This window comes from Indicator indicator, chromosome 1 (assembly GCF_027791375.1).
Source record: "Indicator indicator isolate 239-I01 chromosome 1, UM_Iind_1.1, whole genome shotgun sequence".
Lineage (NCBI taxonomy): Eukaryota > Metazoa > Chordata > Aves > Piciformes > Indicatoridae > Indicator > Indicator indicator.
This window is the reverse complement of record NC_072010.1, coordinates 59917056-59933882: the sequence shown is the minus strand read 5'-3', so window position 1 is coordinate 59933882 and position 16827 is coordinate 59917056. Positions and strand designations below refer to the sequence as shown.

Here is a 16827-nt window from a genome sequence, read left to right as displayed (position 1 = left end):
AGGTGCCAACAGCATACACCACAGCCATACCATGAGGATAACATGAGTAATTATACTTCTAAACAAGCACATGAATAAAAAAAATTTAAAATACATTAAAAGCCTCCTACATTTATGTGATCACTTCTGTTCCTTACAGTCACAGTATCCTGCACGTATGGAGTGCAAAATTAATTTATACAAATCAATGAATCACAGAAACAGTAAGTCACTTATTTCTGAAGAATCCTGCACACTTTTGCTCCAAGTTCAAGCATACAGAAAATTACATTAACTGTTGATTGTCAGTTGACAACACAACCCTCAATCTGTTTAACTGCTTTCCTCATAGGGTTGTTAAGGGTTCCCTTTTATTTTTATGTGCCTCCTATTCTTCAAGATGTGGGGTGAAAAAGCAGGTTTTGTTTATAGTAGCTAAGAATTACCAAAAACAAACTTAGGAGGCTGAGTTGCTTTTAACGATCTTTTTTAAAAAGCAAATTGACAGCATGTGTTATCTGTCAGACTTAGCAGTTCGCACGTCTGCGGTGCGAAGGCACATGCCGCAGATGGAGAGGAAACCTGGCAAGAAGGAGGCAGTTCTACTCCAGAGTAGATTCCTGCGACAGGGACTTCCGGGCACTGAACTAAACCAACAGCGCAAGATCGATCCTTCCTCTCCCACAAGTGGGTTGTGCAACCAACCCAGACCCGAGGCTCTACATGAAAGGATACAAGGAAATGCGTAAACGCATGCACATACTTGGCAGCTGCCTGCAGAGAACGCAGCCAAGCGGCGCGCAGCCCCGTTTTGCCGAGCAGCCCCGGCATTACCCGGCTCTCACCAACACCCTACAAGCTCGCCCAGTGAGGACACCGGCACAACTCCCAAAAGGAATGGAGGGCACCCACCCTCACCACCGGGGAGGGGCAGAAGGGCTGAGGTGCCGCCAATCCGGGCCTGTGCGCGCCTCTCCGGCCCCGCCCCCCCCCCCCCCCCCCCCCCCCGCGCTGCCGCCAGATCGGTTCCAGAATGAACAGCACCGGATGAGGGGGAGGGGCCGCAGCTCCGCGACAGCAAGGCCCAGCGGGAGGGTAGGCCTGCACCTTTCCACGGCGCTTGGCAGGGCCGGCGGTGGAGGGGCGCCCGGCGGTGCGGCAACAGTGTGAGGAAGGGGGAAGGACAGCTGCTCGGCGGCACAGCCCACGCTCCCAGCCCGTTACCTGCGCGGCGCCTGCCTGCCTCGCCTGCCCCAAGCCGCGGCGGAGCGAGGACGCGAGTGCACCGGAAACAGACACGACGCGTGGGGGGAGGGAGCCGCGCCGCGGGCTCACCTGCGCCCCCGCCGCCCCCCGCTTTCCGCCTCCCTACCGCTGCCGCCGCCGCCGGCCGGCACCAAGTATCGCAGCCGGTCGGGGGGAGGCGCAGAGTCACTCGGTGGCAGTGGCGACAGTCGCACGCCCTCACGGTGGCTCAGAGAAACCGTCCGAGCTTCTCCAAGCTGGGCCTTGATTGCGCCTCGGCGGCGCGAGAGACATCTCCGTGGCCGTGTCCCCCCCTGCATGCGCTCCCGTGGTCTCGTCCGCTGCCGCTTCGCGGGTGGCGGGGGAGGAGTTCGGGGATGCGTCGCGGGAAATGGCCTTCTTTGAAGGGCCTCGGCCTGGGCACCGAGCTGGTACGGGCCGCGCAGGGGGAGCAATTGTACGCTTTCGCTTTCTGGCGGTCTGCAGCGCTCCTCCCTTTTCCTGAGCGGGGCAGGGAAGAGCGCTTGCCTGCCCGCCAAGGTGAGGCTCTGGGTGCTCCACCGGTGTTCGAGAGAGGCAAGTGGAAGAGCGAGAGAGAGATGTGAACTGGTGGAGAGGAGAGGGCTCGGACGGGTGGCTTCATCTGCTGGGCCCGTGCCTGCTCGGGGCAGGGAGCTCCAAGTGCATTTGAGAAAGTGAAATTCTGCTGACTTGTTGCAGAAAATCGTGGTACAAATTGCCCATCACTATTGCAGGAGCTGCCTGATGCTGCCTTTCTTTGCATCAGAGGATAATCCCTGACCCGCACCGCATCCCCTTCGGGGCTCCTGCTTACTGATGTCCCGTGGCGCCCGCCTTCCCCCGACAGGGACGCCTGGACACGGTGTCTCCGTGTCCGCGGGCTGTGATCTCACGCACGGCAGCCCCGCCGCAGGTGCTCAGTGCTCGCTGGTGGCGAGGCCAGAGATCCCTCTTCTGTGCCCATTGCTCCGAGGGCAGCAGGGTGCCCAGTCTTCCCTTGCCGTTATGTTAATGTCTGACTGACGCTGCTCACAAGTCTTGGCTCAGTTTTGATGTCACATTTCTCCCATTTCAGGGTAGGAAAGGTGTAGGACGTTGGAAGTGACCGTGGAGTTCTTCCTGAGGAATGAGGCACAGACGGGAGATCTGTACAAAGGAGTAAAGGGTTGTTTCGGGAACAGCATCTGGAACTGCTGACAGTATTTCCCATGTCATCTTCACTGCAGACAGCATATTTTCAGCATGAACAAACGGTGGCAGTGAAGACATGAGTGTAACACTACCAGTACTGCCACAATTAATTAGAATGTATTTATTGATAAATATTCAGATTTATGCTATTAAATGATGGCTCTTATATTGAAAAAAATAGCTATAAAATTTAATACAAAACAGAGGAAAATGGGAAAAGTTACACAGCGTCCTGCTACCGAGGATTCAATGCGAGTGATGGGCGTGGTACCCACAGTCCACAGAGCCACTACACCCACAATAGTTTCTGTGATAGGTGCTGCAAGTAATGGAAAGAAAAACCTATTTTCTCCTTAAATGTTAGTTATGTGACTGATAGTTTTCAGTAGTTAGGCTGAGCAAAGGTTCAAAAGCCCTCTAGTGTTTGTAGGTGCAACCAATTTTTTTGTGCCCTGGATACAAGTAAGACCAGGGTCAGGTTCAGAATTAAATGTGGTTTCATTCCGAGGCAATCTGCCTTTCCTAATGGAGAGCATCCCCTATGCCTTTGCCAGCTGGAATCCCATTGAGCCTTTGTTGGCCAACAGCCTTTGAAGTAATTAAACCATTTTGCTTCCAAAGTATTTTTCTCTGAGCCAAATTACAGGCATTAGGATAGCAGCAATGTTGGCTTTGCCAGCCAGGACTAAAATTGGGTTGCATGGTTTATTTTACAGCTTGTTTGGGTGCTGTCAAATAGTGCCAGATCTGTACACAGATTCCCTGAGCTGTGCTTATGAGAGGGATGAAAAGCTGGAGGAGAAAATGACCAGAGGGTAGAAGTGTGGTAACTTTGCTTCAGCACTGCTGAGGATTTTTTTTTAATGTGCTAATGCCACCCTGCCAGGAAGAGGGAGATTATTCTGTGAATTCTATAGCTATGAAATTTCTTTTTAAATAAAGACATCTTTAAAGTTCTCTTGCAGTAAAGGCAATTGGCTTATCTCATACAGCAAAACATGAGAAGGAGTGTGATTTCAGTTGTAAAATACATCATGAATGTAAGGATGGGGGAGGGAGAGGAGCTAAAGAGTCATGGATATTAAAAGGGGCCTGCATTAATTTCTAGACTGGAAAATGCAAGTCTAGCTGCTGAATGTCATGAAAAAATCATGTCAATTAAACAGCAGATGACAAAAATTACACTTTTAAAACTTGGAGCTTGACAATTTTTAAGGACCAAAGTGGTCCTTTCTCAGCTTGCCATTTTCTCAGAGATTTTTTTATGTGTGTGCTTTTCTATAAAATGTATTTTCGGTATTTCTAAACACAAAATACAAAATCTCATTGAAAGTCATGATTCTGATGATGTGGTTCCATTTTCTGTATTATTTGCCATAACAAGAGAAAATTTAGCAAAATTTTAAGTATCTTTTAGGATTCATGGCCTTCCATGAAGAATCCTGAATTTTGGGGAGGTTTCTGTAGCTATATGACAAAAGCATTTGGGTATGGGTATGTGTACAACCTACCTGAAAGGAGGTGGTAGTGAGGTGTGTGTCAATCTCTTCTCTCAACTAACAAGTGATAGGTCAAGAGGATAGGGCCTCTACTTGTGCCAGAGGAGGTTTAGATTGGACATTAGGAAAAATGTCTTCACTGAAAAGGTTGTCACATGCTGGGACAGGCTGCCCAAGGAAGTGGTTGAGTTACTATCCCTGGAAGCATTTAAAAGATGTGTAGGTGTGGTACTTAGGGACATGGTTTACTGGTGGGCAGTGTTAGGTTTATGTTTGGACTCTTAAAAGATTGGAGTCTTAAAGGTCTATATGTAGTTGTGCTCAGCAACAGTGTTTCACTCCAGTTTTCTGCAATGCAACCCGAGGTTAGATTGACACAGAATAGGCTGCTGAATCACCCCATGTGCCCATTGGGCAATTGGGCTGGTGAGGTGCCCCTTCACTTCAGCAACCCAGCACAGCGACTTGAGCTGTCACATTTGCTTCAGGTGCTCTGGGGAGGATTTCGAAAACTCGTTTTCCCGATTGCAAACTATTTTTTATCCTTACGTTATGGAAATGGAGTGAAGGAGTGGGACTTGAGCTCATGACAAAAGAATGATACTGAGACGTCCCGAAGCGCAACTCAGAGCTGGCTTTCTGCAGTCCCCTTCCTCTGAGGTCGGTCCCAGCAGAGCCACAGGGCCGCTGCGGCACTGAGGCAGCCTTGGGCTACCCCGGACCGGCCCCTCAACCGGCCCGCTTCACCCAGCAGCGCCTCTTGGTGCGGGAAGTCCGGCACCGCCCACCGCATCTCAGCGGAAGCAGGGGGTGTGGAGAACGATCGCCCCGTCCTGCCCCGCTTCCCTCAGGAGCCGTGGGCATGGTACCCTGAGGAGTCAGGCCGGGAGAAGGGGGCAGAGAAAGGGCAGCAGCGGCCCTGCAATCCCCTCAACATTCTCCCTCCCTCCCTCCCCGTCTCATGCCACCTCGCCGGGGACAGGACTCCCCGGTGCCGTGGTGAGGGAAGGAGGAAGGTCCCGGCGGCGTTCCCTCCCGCGCCTCGGAGGCGTTACTCCGTCGGGGAAAGAGCTCTAAATGCGTGCCCTGTGGCCGCTTTGCGTGGCTCTGGGAGTCGTTGCGGCGGCGGGCGGGAGCGGCCGGCCGAGCCCCGAGCACAGCACGGTATGGGGGCCCGGGCTGCGGGCGGAGGCTGTCCTCCCCGCTCGCTATTTTTACGTGCAGGCCGTGGACGCCGAAGGGCAGAGGTAAGCGCGGCGACGGCGGCAGCGTTTCTTGAAGGTTTTGGTCAGGGAAAAAAAATCTAAGAGGTGGGTTAAAAGTTCGCGTTCCTTGCCCTCCGTCAGGACCGTGAAACGGGTCGGACGAGGAGTGGCAAAGCTTTGCTACGCGCCCTTCCCCAGCATCAGCCCCACCACCATGTGTACATGGGTATGGGGCTTGACCCACGTTGCGCAGCCATTTAAATATCTGCAGATACTGAATCGAAATCGTAATCGTGGATGCCTTGTGAGGGAACGAAGCGTACTGCTCCATCCTAACCCCCTCCTTTAATTGCACTGCATGCTCCATCCTGGGCGAGGCTGACCTTGCCTGCCAATTCTAGCCAGAAACTTCTTTGGGATTTTCTTGTACTGACTTTTTCTATCTGTCACATAGAAAAAGCTAATTCATCTTTTTAGCAATATCAAATAATTGTACAAGGGGATGAGATGAGAAAAATGTTTAACAGCAAAACATTTGCATTAGTCCAACAATTTGTTATTTATTCTGCTTTGTTAAAATGTTAACAATAACGAATCTATTGAATTTGTGATGTATTTACTCAGGTCTCCTGCTTGTTACGACTCTTAGGAACATCAATATTTCTCCTAAACATGTCACTTACAAATTACTCTGTAGGCCATTAGGCAAAGTTCATTGGAATGAAATGGGTAAGCTTAGTTCTGAGAGGACATTCAGCTTTCCATTCCTACAGGAAAAAAGCCTTGAACATACAAGCTAGGCAGCTCAGAGTGCTTCTCCATCCAGGTTGTCTAGATTAGATGTGCCATGGCCTGTGAAAGTCTGCGATTGCCAATTCAGCTTATATTTTCAGCGTTTAGTTGAACTGGCAGCTCTTTAATATGTCTGGGCAAGTTTTAGGAAAGTTGACTAGGCTGCTGGGCTGTAATGTGTTAGTGCAGCTGCTTCTATCATGTCTGACTCTATCCCAGACTCTCCCTACATAGTTGGGACTGTGCTTAAAGAGTTGGAACAAAGTTGGCAGATACAGCATTTTGACTGTGCCAACTTCGGTTAATACCTCAATGATACGTGATAACTTAGTGATTTTTCAAATTATTTTCTCTGGTTTTATGGAGATTTTTATATGATCGCCATATTGTGAATTTCAGCAAATTGTCATAAGTAGACATTGAATTACATGATCCTGCTATAATGCTTTCTCCCTACCAAGACACTGGCATTTGTACCATTTTCCTCCTTCCTGTGCCCCCCCCCCCCCCTATTGTATGAGCTACCATATTGATTAAGAAGTTTAACTGTGTTCTTCCATAAATTACACCTGGAAAGTAAAGTCATCTGGAAACATTTTGTTTCTGTATGTAAAATAGCAGACTTGCTAAACTGCTAAAATGAAGCTTGTCCTATTTTTTTTTTTTAATAGAATCATAGAATGGTTTGAGTTGGGACACTTTCCAAGATCAGTCTAGTTCCAAGTCCCCTGCCATGGACAGGGACACCTTGCACTAGATCAGGCTTCTCAAAGCTCTGTCCAACGTGACCTTGCACACTTCCAGGGAAGGGGTACCCACAGCTTCTCTGGGCAACCTGTTCCAGTGCTTCACCCCTAACAATAAAAAATTTCTTCCTCATATCCAATCTAAATCTTCCTTTCAGTTTAAAACCATTGCCCCCTGTCCTGCCCTTACAGGACACGACAGAGAGATACATCTACCAAAATCCGTTTATCTGCATGCTCTCAACATTCCCATTTATAGCAATTATCAACTTGAGCTAATTGTGCTCTGCTTTTTAAAGGTGCTCTGTTCCCATACATTTCCAAAACTGTTCAACATAGAACAGAATCACAAAATTGTTTTGATTGTAAGAGACCTTTAAGATCACGGAGTCTAACCTAGTAGTAACCTGCCAGGTCACCACTAAACCACGTAAGCACCACATCTAAAAGTCTCTAATACCTTCAAGGATGGTGACTCCACCACTTCCTTGGGCAGCCTGTTCCAGTGCTTTATCAACCCTTTTAGTGAAATTTTTGCTAATATTCAAATTAAACCTCTGCTGGTGCAACTTAAGATCATTTTTTCTTGTCCTATCACTTGTTACTTGGAGAAGAGACTGACTCCCACCTTGCTACAACTTCCTTCCATGTAGGGCACCAAATGACTTCGGAGGCATGTTCATGAGTATCTGAGTGGAACCTTCTTGTTACCTAATGCTTCTAGCAGCATGACACATTTTATGTAGCTTAACAAAATTCTCCGTGGAAGAATCATGCATTGCTTGTGAACATAAGGATATGCTCATAACAGCCTAGTGTGTCTCAGTGAAGTCATTGGAAATCTGTCAAGTCAAAAAGGAAACGATCAAACTAAAAAAGCTTTGGTGCATTTCCTTTTTTAATAAGCTCCCACTTACTCTCTGGGTAGGTTCACTTCATCACCGGGTGAAAATGCATTCCAGGTGAAGATCACTGCTCCTGATGAACAGTTCACTCGTGTTGGTGTGCAAGTATTAGACAGGAAAGATGGTTCGTTCCTTGTGAGATACAGGATGTATGCAAGCTACAAAAACCTGAAGATAGAAGTCAAAACTGGACAGAAACATGTTGCAAAGTCTCCGTATATCTTAGAAGGTAAGAAGCAGCACCACACACAGGGCTTTTTCTAACATACTGCATGCCAGAATGTCTTCTAGGATTAGAACGGGATTCTGTAAAACTTCAGTACTTCTTTGGCCCATCAAATCCCATTGGAATTATGGTTTCTTTGTAAGTGTCCTGCACGTACTATTTGATACAATAAAAAGAAACAAATAGTGTGAAGGTGTTGCCTAGCAAATGTATTTTGAGAGCTCACACAGAAGCTCCACTGGAGTCAAAAAAAGTTCAAATGGCCATTTAGAGTTGCTGAGGGTTTGTCTCTAAGCAATGAATGTTCAGTGCCTCACCCTCTTTTCTGATCTCAACAACTCAATAGTGTGGCTTATTAAAATAATAATTGTGTTCCTGATAGGACCTATTTACCATGAAAACTGTGACTGCCCTCAGGAGGAGAGCAGTGCCTGGCTGGAAGTGATGAACTGCCCTCAAATCATTCCACAGATTCAGAGAGACCTAGCAAATTTTCCCATTGTTGATCCAGATAAGATTGCAAAAGAAATTCCACAGAGGTTTGGACAAAGACAGAGTTTGTGTCATTACACCATCAAAGATAATGAGGTACGGGATGGGTTGATGTGAAGTCCACACAGGGATTTAGTGGCAAATCATACAACTAGGCTGTTCAGGTGTTCATTGTTGAAAGGCTTCTTGTAATCTGTTCTTTAAACTTCTCCTGCTTGCTTCTCTATCCATTAAGACTTTGCAGTTTGTATACAAACTCAAAAATATCCATCCTACTTTGTAAGGTGCCTTTTGTCCATGTTGAGCTGAAGCACAGTGCAGGCAAATTACTTTCCAAGCAATCAATATGATTGCTGGGCACAGACCCAAGCCTCCTAAATGCTAATTCAATTTCCTGTTCTCTGAATAGTACCACTTTGGAGTGTCACAATCATCTAATTTAATATGCATCAATAAATTACTTTGTGCATAATTCTGACGTAAAAAAATACCACTTTTATCTCCACTGAGGATCAGAGCTACTTGGTTTTTTAAACAAAAACATACTGACTTTACTAGAGTTTCATATGGAAATGAGAACAATGGAACACAACAGAAACAAGCAACCGGTTTGTTTCCACAAGACAGACCTAAAATGTTTGCAAAAGCAAACAGAGCTACAGAGCTTGTCCTTTTCTTTTGTTTGATCACTTTTCTGTGAAAGTTAGATGAGATTTCTGAAGCTTCCCAGCTGATTTGTAAATCTATACAGCTGTAGAATCTGTCTGACTAGTTACCAAGTGATTAAAAGAGCTCTAAACTGTGGCATCCATTTTCTGAAATGAAAACACCAGACAAGTAAAATCTTTATTTAATTCTAGGTTTACATAAAGACGTATGGGGAACATGTTGGCTTCAGAATTTTCATGGATGCCATCCTGCTTTCTTTGACAAGAAAAGTGAGTATATCTGTAGAGTCATTTATTCTGTCTGTCCTAATTTATGGAAGCCTGGGCTTAGTAAATAAGCATTAGCATATTTGTTGCTATTTCTGTTAAAAAATTCTTCTTGCTCTTTGATTAATAATGGAAAAGTCAGACGGATTTTCCTTGCCTGAAGCTGGCATGTTCTAGAGTGCTATCTGATCAGTGTATAGAGTATGACAAATGTTAATTGAATGGCAGGCTTTTATAGGAGAGTGTGATGGATTTGGACAGTGTAGGGTTTTTTTCTGTGGACTAAATAAATCATCCTGTAGCATCTAGTAGAAAATTCTGTCTCTGCTAGTGCATTTTACAGGAAAACTGGGAAAAAGCCCCAACAAAACAATAGGGAATATATATTGTTCTCAAATGAATTCTGTGTGTCAAAAAAGAAGACAAAAAAGGTTGAGAAAGAGTACCAAAACAGGTAGCATGTGAGGAAAACCCTGTGGTATATAAACAAAAAGCACCATATAGACTCTTTCTTAGGGAACCTTTGGGGAAAAACCTGACATTATGTATGTAGTGACAGAATACAGCAGGGCTGAAGTTTCAACACACACAAATAGGTGACTATTACATAAAGAGAGTAGTAAGAGAAATACAAATATATCCAAGTTATTACCTATTTTTGATTGTAACAAGACAAAGCAATTTGTCTTCAGAGATCTGTCCTAGGTTCAGTACCCATTTAATAACTTAGTTATACTGTAAATGGTGGACTAGAGCATATGCTTATTGAATTTTCAGTAAAAAAAATAACCTGTTAGGACATCATAGTTCAGCATATTTTTTTTTTTTAAGAAGCAAGATAAATTGTATGGAAAAATTGCTAAAGTAAAGTGACAAAGGATACTACAAAAAGGCTGGGTAAGTAAGGACACCTATTTAAGACAGGGAACGAGAGGTTATTTTCTGCAGAAAAGTGTGAAGGTTACAGTATCAGAAATTTAACAGACTCAGTAGTAGCATGTTGTGAAAAGCTAAACACACATTAGTAGAAGACAAGTAACCTTTCCACTATACTTAGGATTAGTAATGGGTCAGTTATGTTCCTGTGTCTGCTTCAAGAAAAAATCAGTTATCAATGACTGATACTGCACAGGAGAATGGTGAGAACAACTGGACATACAAGATTCATTTAAGTGGGGCTTGTTTCGTTTAAGAGAAGACATGCATATAGCCTTTATTTATCTAAAAGGTTGCTCTAAAAGGTGGAAGAGGAAGTCAGCTAACTTGCTGAATGATTCTGCCACTGAGGATGTAAATAAAATCTATTTTGTAGCTTTTCTATGTTCATTATAACCATTAGGTGGCACTGTACTAAGTTTAGAACTGAAGATTAGAACGCGTAGGCAAACCACCTTTGAAGCCAAGGTATACAGTAAAACCTTTTCTGTCAGTCTTTATGCTGAAGACAAAAAGGACTGCTTTGGGTATTAGTCTTTAGAATTTCTGGATGTCTCTGCCAAAGGTTTTTTCCTTGTTGTCAGGTTAAAGAAAAATGTCTTCAACCACTCAGGAGAGTGTTTGATGTTTGGCAAATAACTAATTTCTGTCTCTGTCCATAAAAATAAATTAGAAACTTAATGCAGCTTGTTTTGGCCACAGAAGAGTCCTGAAATGTTACCCTGTGCCCAGCTATTCTGATCTGAAGAATAAGAAGATTTAAGAGAAGAATTGCTTTGATGTATATATATGATAATTCAGCACTATGTTTAAACTCTATTTTTACATATATAGGAATATTTGAGAATTACTAACATCCATAATTGTTTTTTTTCATCAGAGGAGATAGTTTCTCATGTTGATGATAACACTTGAACAAGCATCCTAATCACACACATACAATCATGATCTCTAAATTCTGTGTTAGTCAAAACAGAGTTATTCTTGGAGTTCTTCCAACAGTTTTACAAAAGTGCCAGTATAATAATCAGATGTATGAAACCTGAGGCATGCCAATCTTGTGCAAACAGCGCAGTTCTCATTTCACTTGCTCAAAAAGAACTACGCAGCAAGAAGGCTATGTGAGAGTATGCAAAGACAAGCTAATTTAACTAGGATTTCCTTGCTTTAGAAGAGGTAACTGAGGGGAATGTAATACATTTTTTTTTAAATTAATGTCACAGAGAAGGTGAACTAAACAGATGCAGTATCAGTTCAGCAATAACATTATACATGCCTTCAGAGTTCTGTAAAACTCAACCGTATGTCACCTTCAGCCTTCTGCTCTCCAAACTGAAGTGTTCCACCATTATCACTTTCTCCTCACAAAGCAGCTGGTCCATCCCTAGCATAGTAGCTGCCTTTCTTTGTACCTTCTCTGACTTCATTTGCAAATTCCAGAACCACATACAATGCACAAGATGGAGGTACATCAAAGTTTTTTCAAAGTTTCAAAATTATGCCTTCTGTCATGTTGTTACATTCACTGTACATGAACAGTATTTGGTTTGGTTTGGGGCTGTGACAGATTTCAGATACAGCTCCATACTACCAACTGTTTTCTTTTAGTTAAGTGAGGATGTTATGCTTAATAATTAATCCCAGCACTGACTAAAGCTGATCTTCCCATCATGGCTGTTCGTTGTTGAATATAGTCATGCAGACACAGGACAAATCAGTTCACTGATGTGACAGAAAACTAATTTACCAGCCAACAGCATTTTTTTCCACACAGTCAACACGGTGGTCCAATTTACCTGGGAACTATACAATTGCTACCAGATCCCAGTGCTAGCTTGGGATAAAAATTGCATGGTCAAGCATGTAAAGCATAACAAGAAACTATCCTCCAAACTGGAGTGTTCCTGTCCCTTAAAAAAAAAAAAAGAAAAAGCATTTATGTGACTTTGTGCAAATCTTCAAAAAACCAAAATAATCTTGTAGGCTTAAATCTGTCATCTCACTACTTCTAACATGTTTCTAAGCTTTTAACAATGTATTACAGTTACATAAAGTATATTAAAGACCTGGCTGTTTTTGACTCTTAGTGGGGCTGTTTTTAAAATACAAGATGCTAGCAGAAGAATACTGCTTTTTATTAAAATGGATTCATGTCTGCTTTGCTTCTGTTTAGGTGAAAATGCCAGATGTAGAATTTTTTGTTAATTTGGGAGACTGGCCTCTGGAGAAAAAGAAGTCTCCAGACAATCTGCACCCCATCTTCTCATGGTGCGGTTCCAGTGAGACAAAAGACATTGTCATGCCAACATATGACTTAACAGACTCAGTTTTGGAGACTATGGGACGGTAAGAAATTACTTGAAATTTCCACAAAATTCACAGTGAACGATTTTCCAAAAGGATATTTGTATTAACAGTATATGAGCTGGTTTTATTCGTTGAGACATTGGCACTCTATAGATAGGCAATAATCATGTAATCAATATCTTAACATCAACCAAATTATCTATTATATTACATGGCATATATTAAAATACTTCACTGTTTTATTTTTAAAAAAACAAAATTAACCTAAACATGGTCAAGTCCTGAAAACAGCCCTTAGAGTGAATGTTTCAAGGTATTTCAGCATTTTGTCTGTGTTGTTTCCCTGCCACGAGCATGTTCACAACAGGCCAGGTCTCTTTTTTCTTGATTTTCCTAGAATACTTTTTCTGTACCTTTTAAAGCCAACATAGCCAGAATTCTCCACCTAGGACCTACTATCTCCCACTTCGATTGCTGATCATAACTGACCTTGCTAACTGCTCTCTTACCGTCTCAAAACTTTACAAAGCTAGCTTCTAAGAGATCTTTGTAATCCTTTGTGAACCTGTTTATCACTTCACTGCATTTATTTCGGTTTCCTTGTCTTCATTATTGAGACTTTTCCTAAATTTGCTTCCTTGCACTCCCACAAATTATGTGTTCTAATTTAGCAATGTTTCTAAGGAGGTGAAACAGGTGGTATTAAAATAGTTACATTACCAAACACCTTCAAGTGTTTGGAAACCCGTTTATATGTATATCTACCTCTATCTACCTTTTTTCCATGACTACTGACAGGTACCCTTTTTGATGTTGTCATCAGACTACTGCTGCTGCCTTGCCACAGGCCTGTGAATTTGACATTCTTTACCTACTTTTTTACCTGCAAAAGTACTGACACAATGCATAAACGGATGTACTTATCACTTAGCTTTTATACCTGGTATTTGCCTGTTGATATTGTAAATTCTCTTTAAGTGATTGCAGTTAAAAAGCCTTCCAGTAGGCTTCACTATTAAATCACTTCTTTGTCCCCCAGAGTCAGTCTGGATATGATGTCAGTTCAAGCAAATACTGGCCCATCATGGGAAGACAAGAATACCACAGCCTTCTGGAGAGGACGTGACAGCCGCAAAGAGAGGCTTGAACTTGTAAAACTCAGCAGAAAATATCCAGAGATCATAGATGCTGCTTTCACAAACTTTTTTTTTTTTAAACATGATGAAAGTCTCTATGGCCCCATTGTCAAGCACATTTCCTTTTTCGATTTTTTTAAGGTAAGCCATTAACGGTTTTTCGTAACTAGGTTCTCAGTGTTTCCCATTATCAAATAACTTTATATATAGCATTGGTAATGAAGTGGTTTTTAGTTTTTTAGGACACTAATAACAAGCATGAATAGGCATCCTTCCCATAGGACTAAATGCTATGTAGCTTTAACACTGAGGATAATAATGTTTGATTTTTATTTAGAGGTTCTGTAGAACCTTGTGTAATCTATATAATACCAAATTCCTTTTTATTTCTTTTTCCTGATTCAGTGATCAGGACTACTAACATAACTAACATAGTGGGAAAATCAGTGGGATGAATTGGCACATCTACCCCCACGTCCCAGGATGAGCGTCTAAGAATTTTTGGAGAACATAATTGATGAAGAGGGCATCTCTGTGTACCCTGCACTGTGATGAATGCCAAACTAAACAATAAAAGCTACTTAAGCACTGATGCTTGCATAGCCAATCCCACGTTTCTCAGTATCAGCAAGTCAGCAATGCCAGTGCTCTCAGAATACTACAACCTGACCAAGCTCCTTGGGTCTTCTGTTTGTTAATAATTTATGGTCATTTCCTTTCCAGTATAAATATCAAATTAATATTGATGGCACAGTGGCAGCATACAGATTGCCTTATCTACTAGCAGGAAACAGTGTGGTGCTAAAGCAAGACTCCATCTACTACGAGCATTTTTATAATGAGCTGCAGCCATGGAAACATTATATTCCATTTAAAAGTGACCTGAGTGATCTACTAGAAAAACTACAGTGGGCAAAAGAGCATGATGAAGAGGTAAACACATATTTAGAAGTAATCAGAAAAGTTTCTAGACAAAATAGAGCAAGAAGAGCATTTCTTTAAAACAAAACAATCTATTAGAAGGTCTTGAAAGTTATTGTCATCAACTCTAGAGCACTTTTTAAAAATACATAGCACTGCCCATAAGTTGAAATCAAATTGAACTTTGTTAAAACTAAGAATATTTTCGTAAGACTGCCTTACTTCTAAAATTAAGAATGTGTACATAAGTAAGTTATCCTGAACTGACAGCACTAAACTCCAGAAGCAATACTGGCACCCTGAAATAACTACTATTTTTTGAGAATTTGATAATAACTTGTATTTTCTTTAACAGGCAAAAAGCATTGCAAAATCTGGACAAGAATTTGCAAGAAACAATCTCATGGGAGACCACATTTTTTGTTACTATTTCAAACTTCTTCAGGTTAGTATATTTTTAGCGGCTTCCACCACAAAAATAGAAATTCCACAGAAAGAGTTCAAGAAAAGGAAGATGCTGAAAATTGGCCAGTCTAGTACTAAGGCCACAAAGCAAGCAGCAGCAATTAAGAACTTTAGTTGGTTTACAAATATCGAATGCAGTTATGTCCTACAAAACTGCTTAAGACCATACTGGCACTCTGAGAGAAGCAATTTGATCCCACAAATCTTGATCTAATCTGCAGGACTATGTTGCCCACAACGATCAAAGAATTCCCTATCAGACACACACCCTGTGAACCACAGTTGAAAATATCTGTGCATTAGCACTGAGATACTGAAGCTCCTGTGAGGCACCCACAGGGGCTCCTGTCTGCAGCTGAGTATCTGCTTACCCTGTCTATGACACAGCTTGGAGTCACAGGTTCTGCAGCCCCTGTTTCTACAGAACTGCACAGCTGAGTTGGTACAGTCATTACAGTCAGGTGGACAATCCAGTGAGTTCATGAATTAACAATACCATCTTTTCTTTAAAACTAGGAATATGCCAGCTTGCAAGTGAGCGAGCCAAAAATCAGAGAGGGGATGGAGAAAGTACAGCAGCCTGATGATGACCTTTTCCCATGCACTTGCCACAGAAAAAAGGTATGGTACATACAGCATTAAATAAAAAGTGCTGATGTCCTCAGTTCTTAACCAAATGAGAGCAGGCATTGCTCAGTACGCCATGGTATCAGGCAGTAGGTCAGACCATTAACACCTGTCAAACTTAGAAACATTTCTTAATGTGTTTGCAGAACTAGGCTGTTAAAAAATGAGGTGCCAGTTAACTGAAAAATAATTCTTCTTTTTGAATGCAGGCCAAAGATGAACTCTGACAGAAAGAAATAAAAATAATTTTTGAATATTTAGCTACATTCAGACTGGCATCTTAAAGACAGACATGCATTAAAATATCAATGGATAATGCCAATGACTGTTATGAAGTTTACTGTATCATGATCTTCATATGGAAGAAAACCAGGCACCCCTTTTTTCCTTCTTATCATGCAGCGGTTGAAAAGCCTTGTTCAAAAACATTTTTATAACTTTTTTATTTTAATAAATCCATGTTTGTATCAGCCATGTGTTACTGTCCTGAGATACCTTGGAAGTACAGATACTTGTTACTCACACTTGTTATACTGAATCTGTTCACAAGTCTGCTAAAGGACAGATAGGAATTGTCAGTTTATACCCACACACTCCCCACCATGTATTTATCCCAAGTCACCTCTTTCAGACCATAACTTTGTTCCGTCTGAAGCAGCATTCTCAAAGACAGTGACATGTGGTTTATAATACATCTCTTTAACCTGAAGGAGAAACACAGTGCTATTGACACGTTAGAGTATTAGGTAAAAGTTTTAGGTTTCATTCAATTTCTGACAGACGCTTTGTCTATGAACCTCAGTCTCTTTGGCAGTATGAAAATAATTAAGTAGCGTAGAACTGTGACTACTGAAACCAAACTGATCATTGTTTTAAAAGTTTAGTCTCTTAAAAATACCTACATAATTCTGTTACTTTTCAACATATCAACGTCATATGAAAATGATTCATAGGTAGATTTTTAAAGTCTGAATCAGTCAGATTCTAAAATTAACACCTGTGTTTCCAGTCCAAAATGGGGATTTATTTTCTCTGTAATGCAGTCAGTCAATTTAAAATCCATATAGCTATTTTCTTGTACAGCTGTATTTCTGCTGTGGTTATTGAACCTCATTACTGCTGGGAGATCAGAATTCTTGAGGCATCTTGTGAGAAACAACAGAAGAATATTGTATCTGATTGACATTTTTAACTTTGAC

General features: G+C 42.2%; 1 protein-coding gene across 1 annotated transcript; it reads left to right on the top strand.

Annotated features, from left to right (window-relative positions):
* Nucleotides 1-5012: 5012 nt before the first annotated feature.
* On the top strand, nucleotides 5013-15855 carry POGLUT2 (protein O-glucosyltransferase 2). The gene is made up of 10 exons (XM_054383608.1): nucleotides 5013-5182; nucleotides 7607-7812; nucleotides 8192-8397; nucleotides 9162-9239; nucleotides 12346-12518; nucleotides 13519-13756; nucleotides 14339-14548; nucleotides 14892-14981; nucleotides 15518-15622; nucleotides 15838-15855. The coding sequence occupies exons 1-10, from the start codon at nucleotides 5013-5015 to the stop codon at nucleotides 15853-15855; spliced, it is 1494 nt and encodes a 497-aa protein (XP_054239583.1).
* Nucleotides 15856-16827: the final 972 nt, after the last annotated feature.

What these genes read in the sequence shown, in the direction of transcription:
- POGLUT2 (XM_054383608.1), top strand. Translation starts at nt 5,013, where the DNA reads ATGCGTGCCCTGTGGCCGCTTTGCGTGGCTCTGGGAGTCGTTGCGGCG. An exon ending in GTGGACGCCGAAGGGCAGAG is followed by an intron (nt 5,183 to 7,606) that starts GTAAGCGCGGCG and finishes CTCTCTGGGTAG; the next exon opens with GTTCACTTCATCACCGGGTG. An exon ending in ACACCATCAAAGATAATGAG is followed by an intron (nt 8,398 to 9,161) that starts GTACGGGATGGG and finishes ATTTAATTCTAG; the next exon opens with GTTTACATAAAGACGTATGG.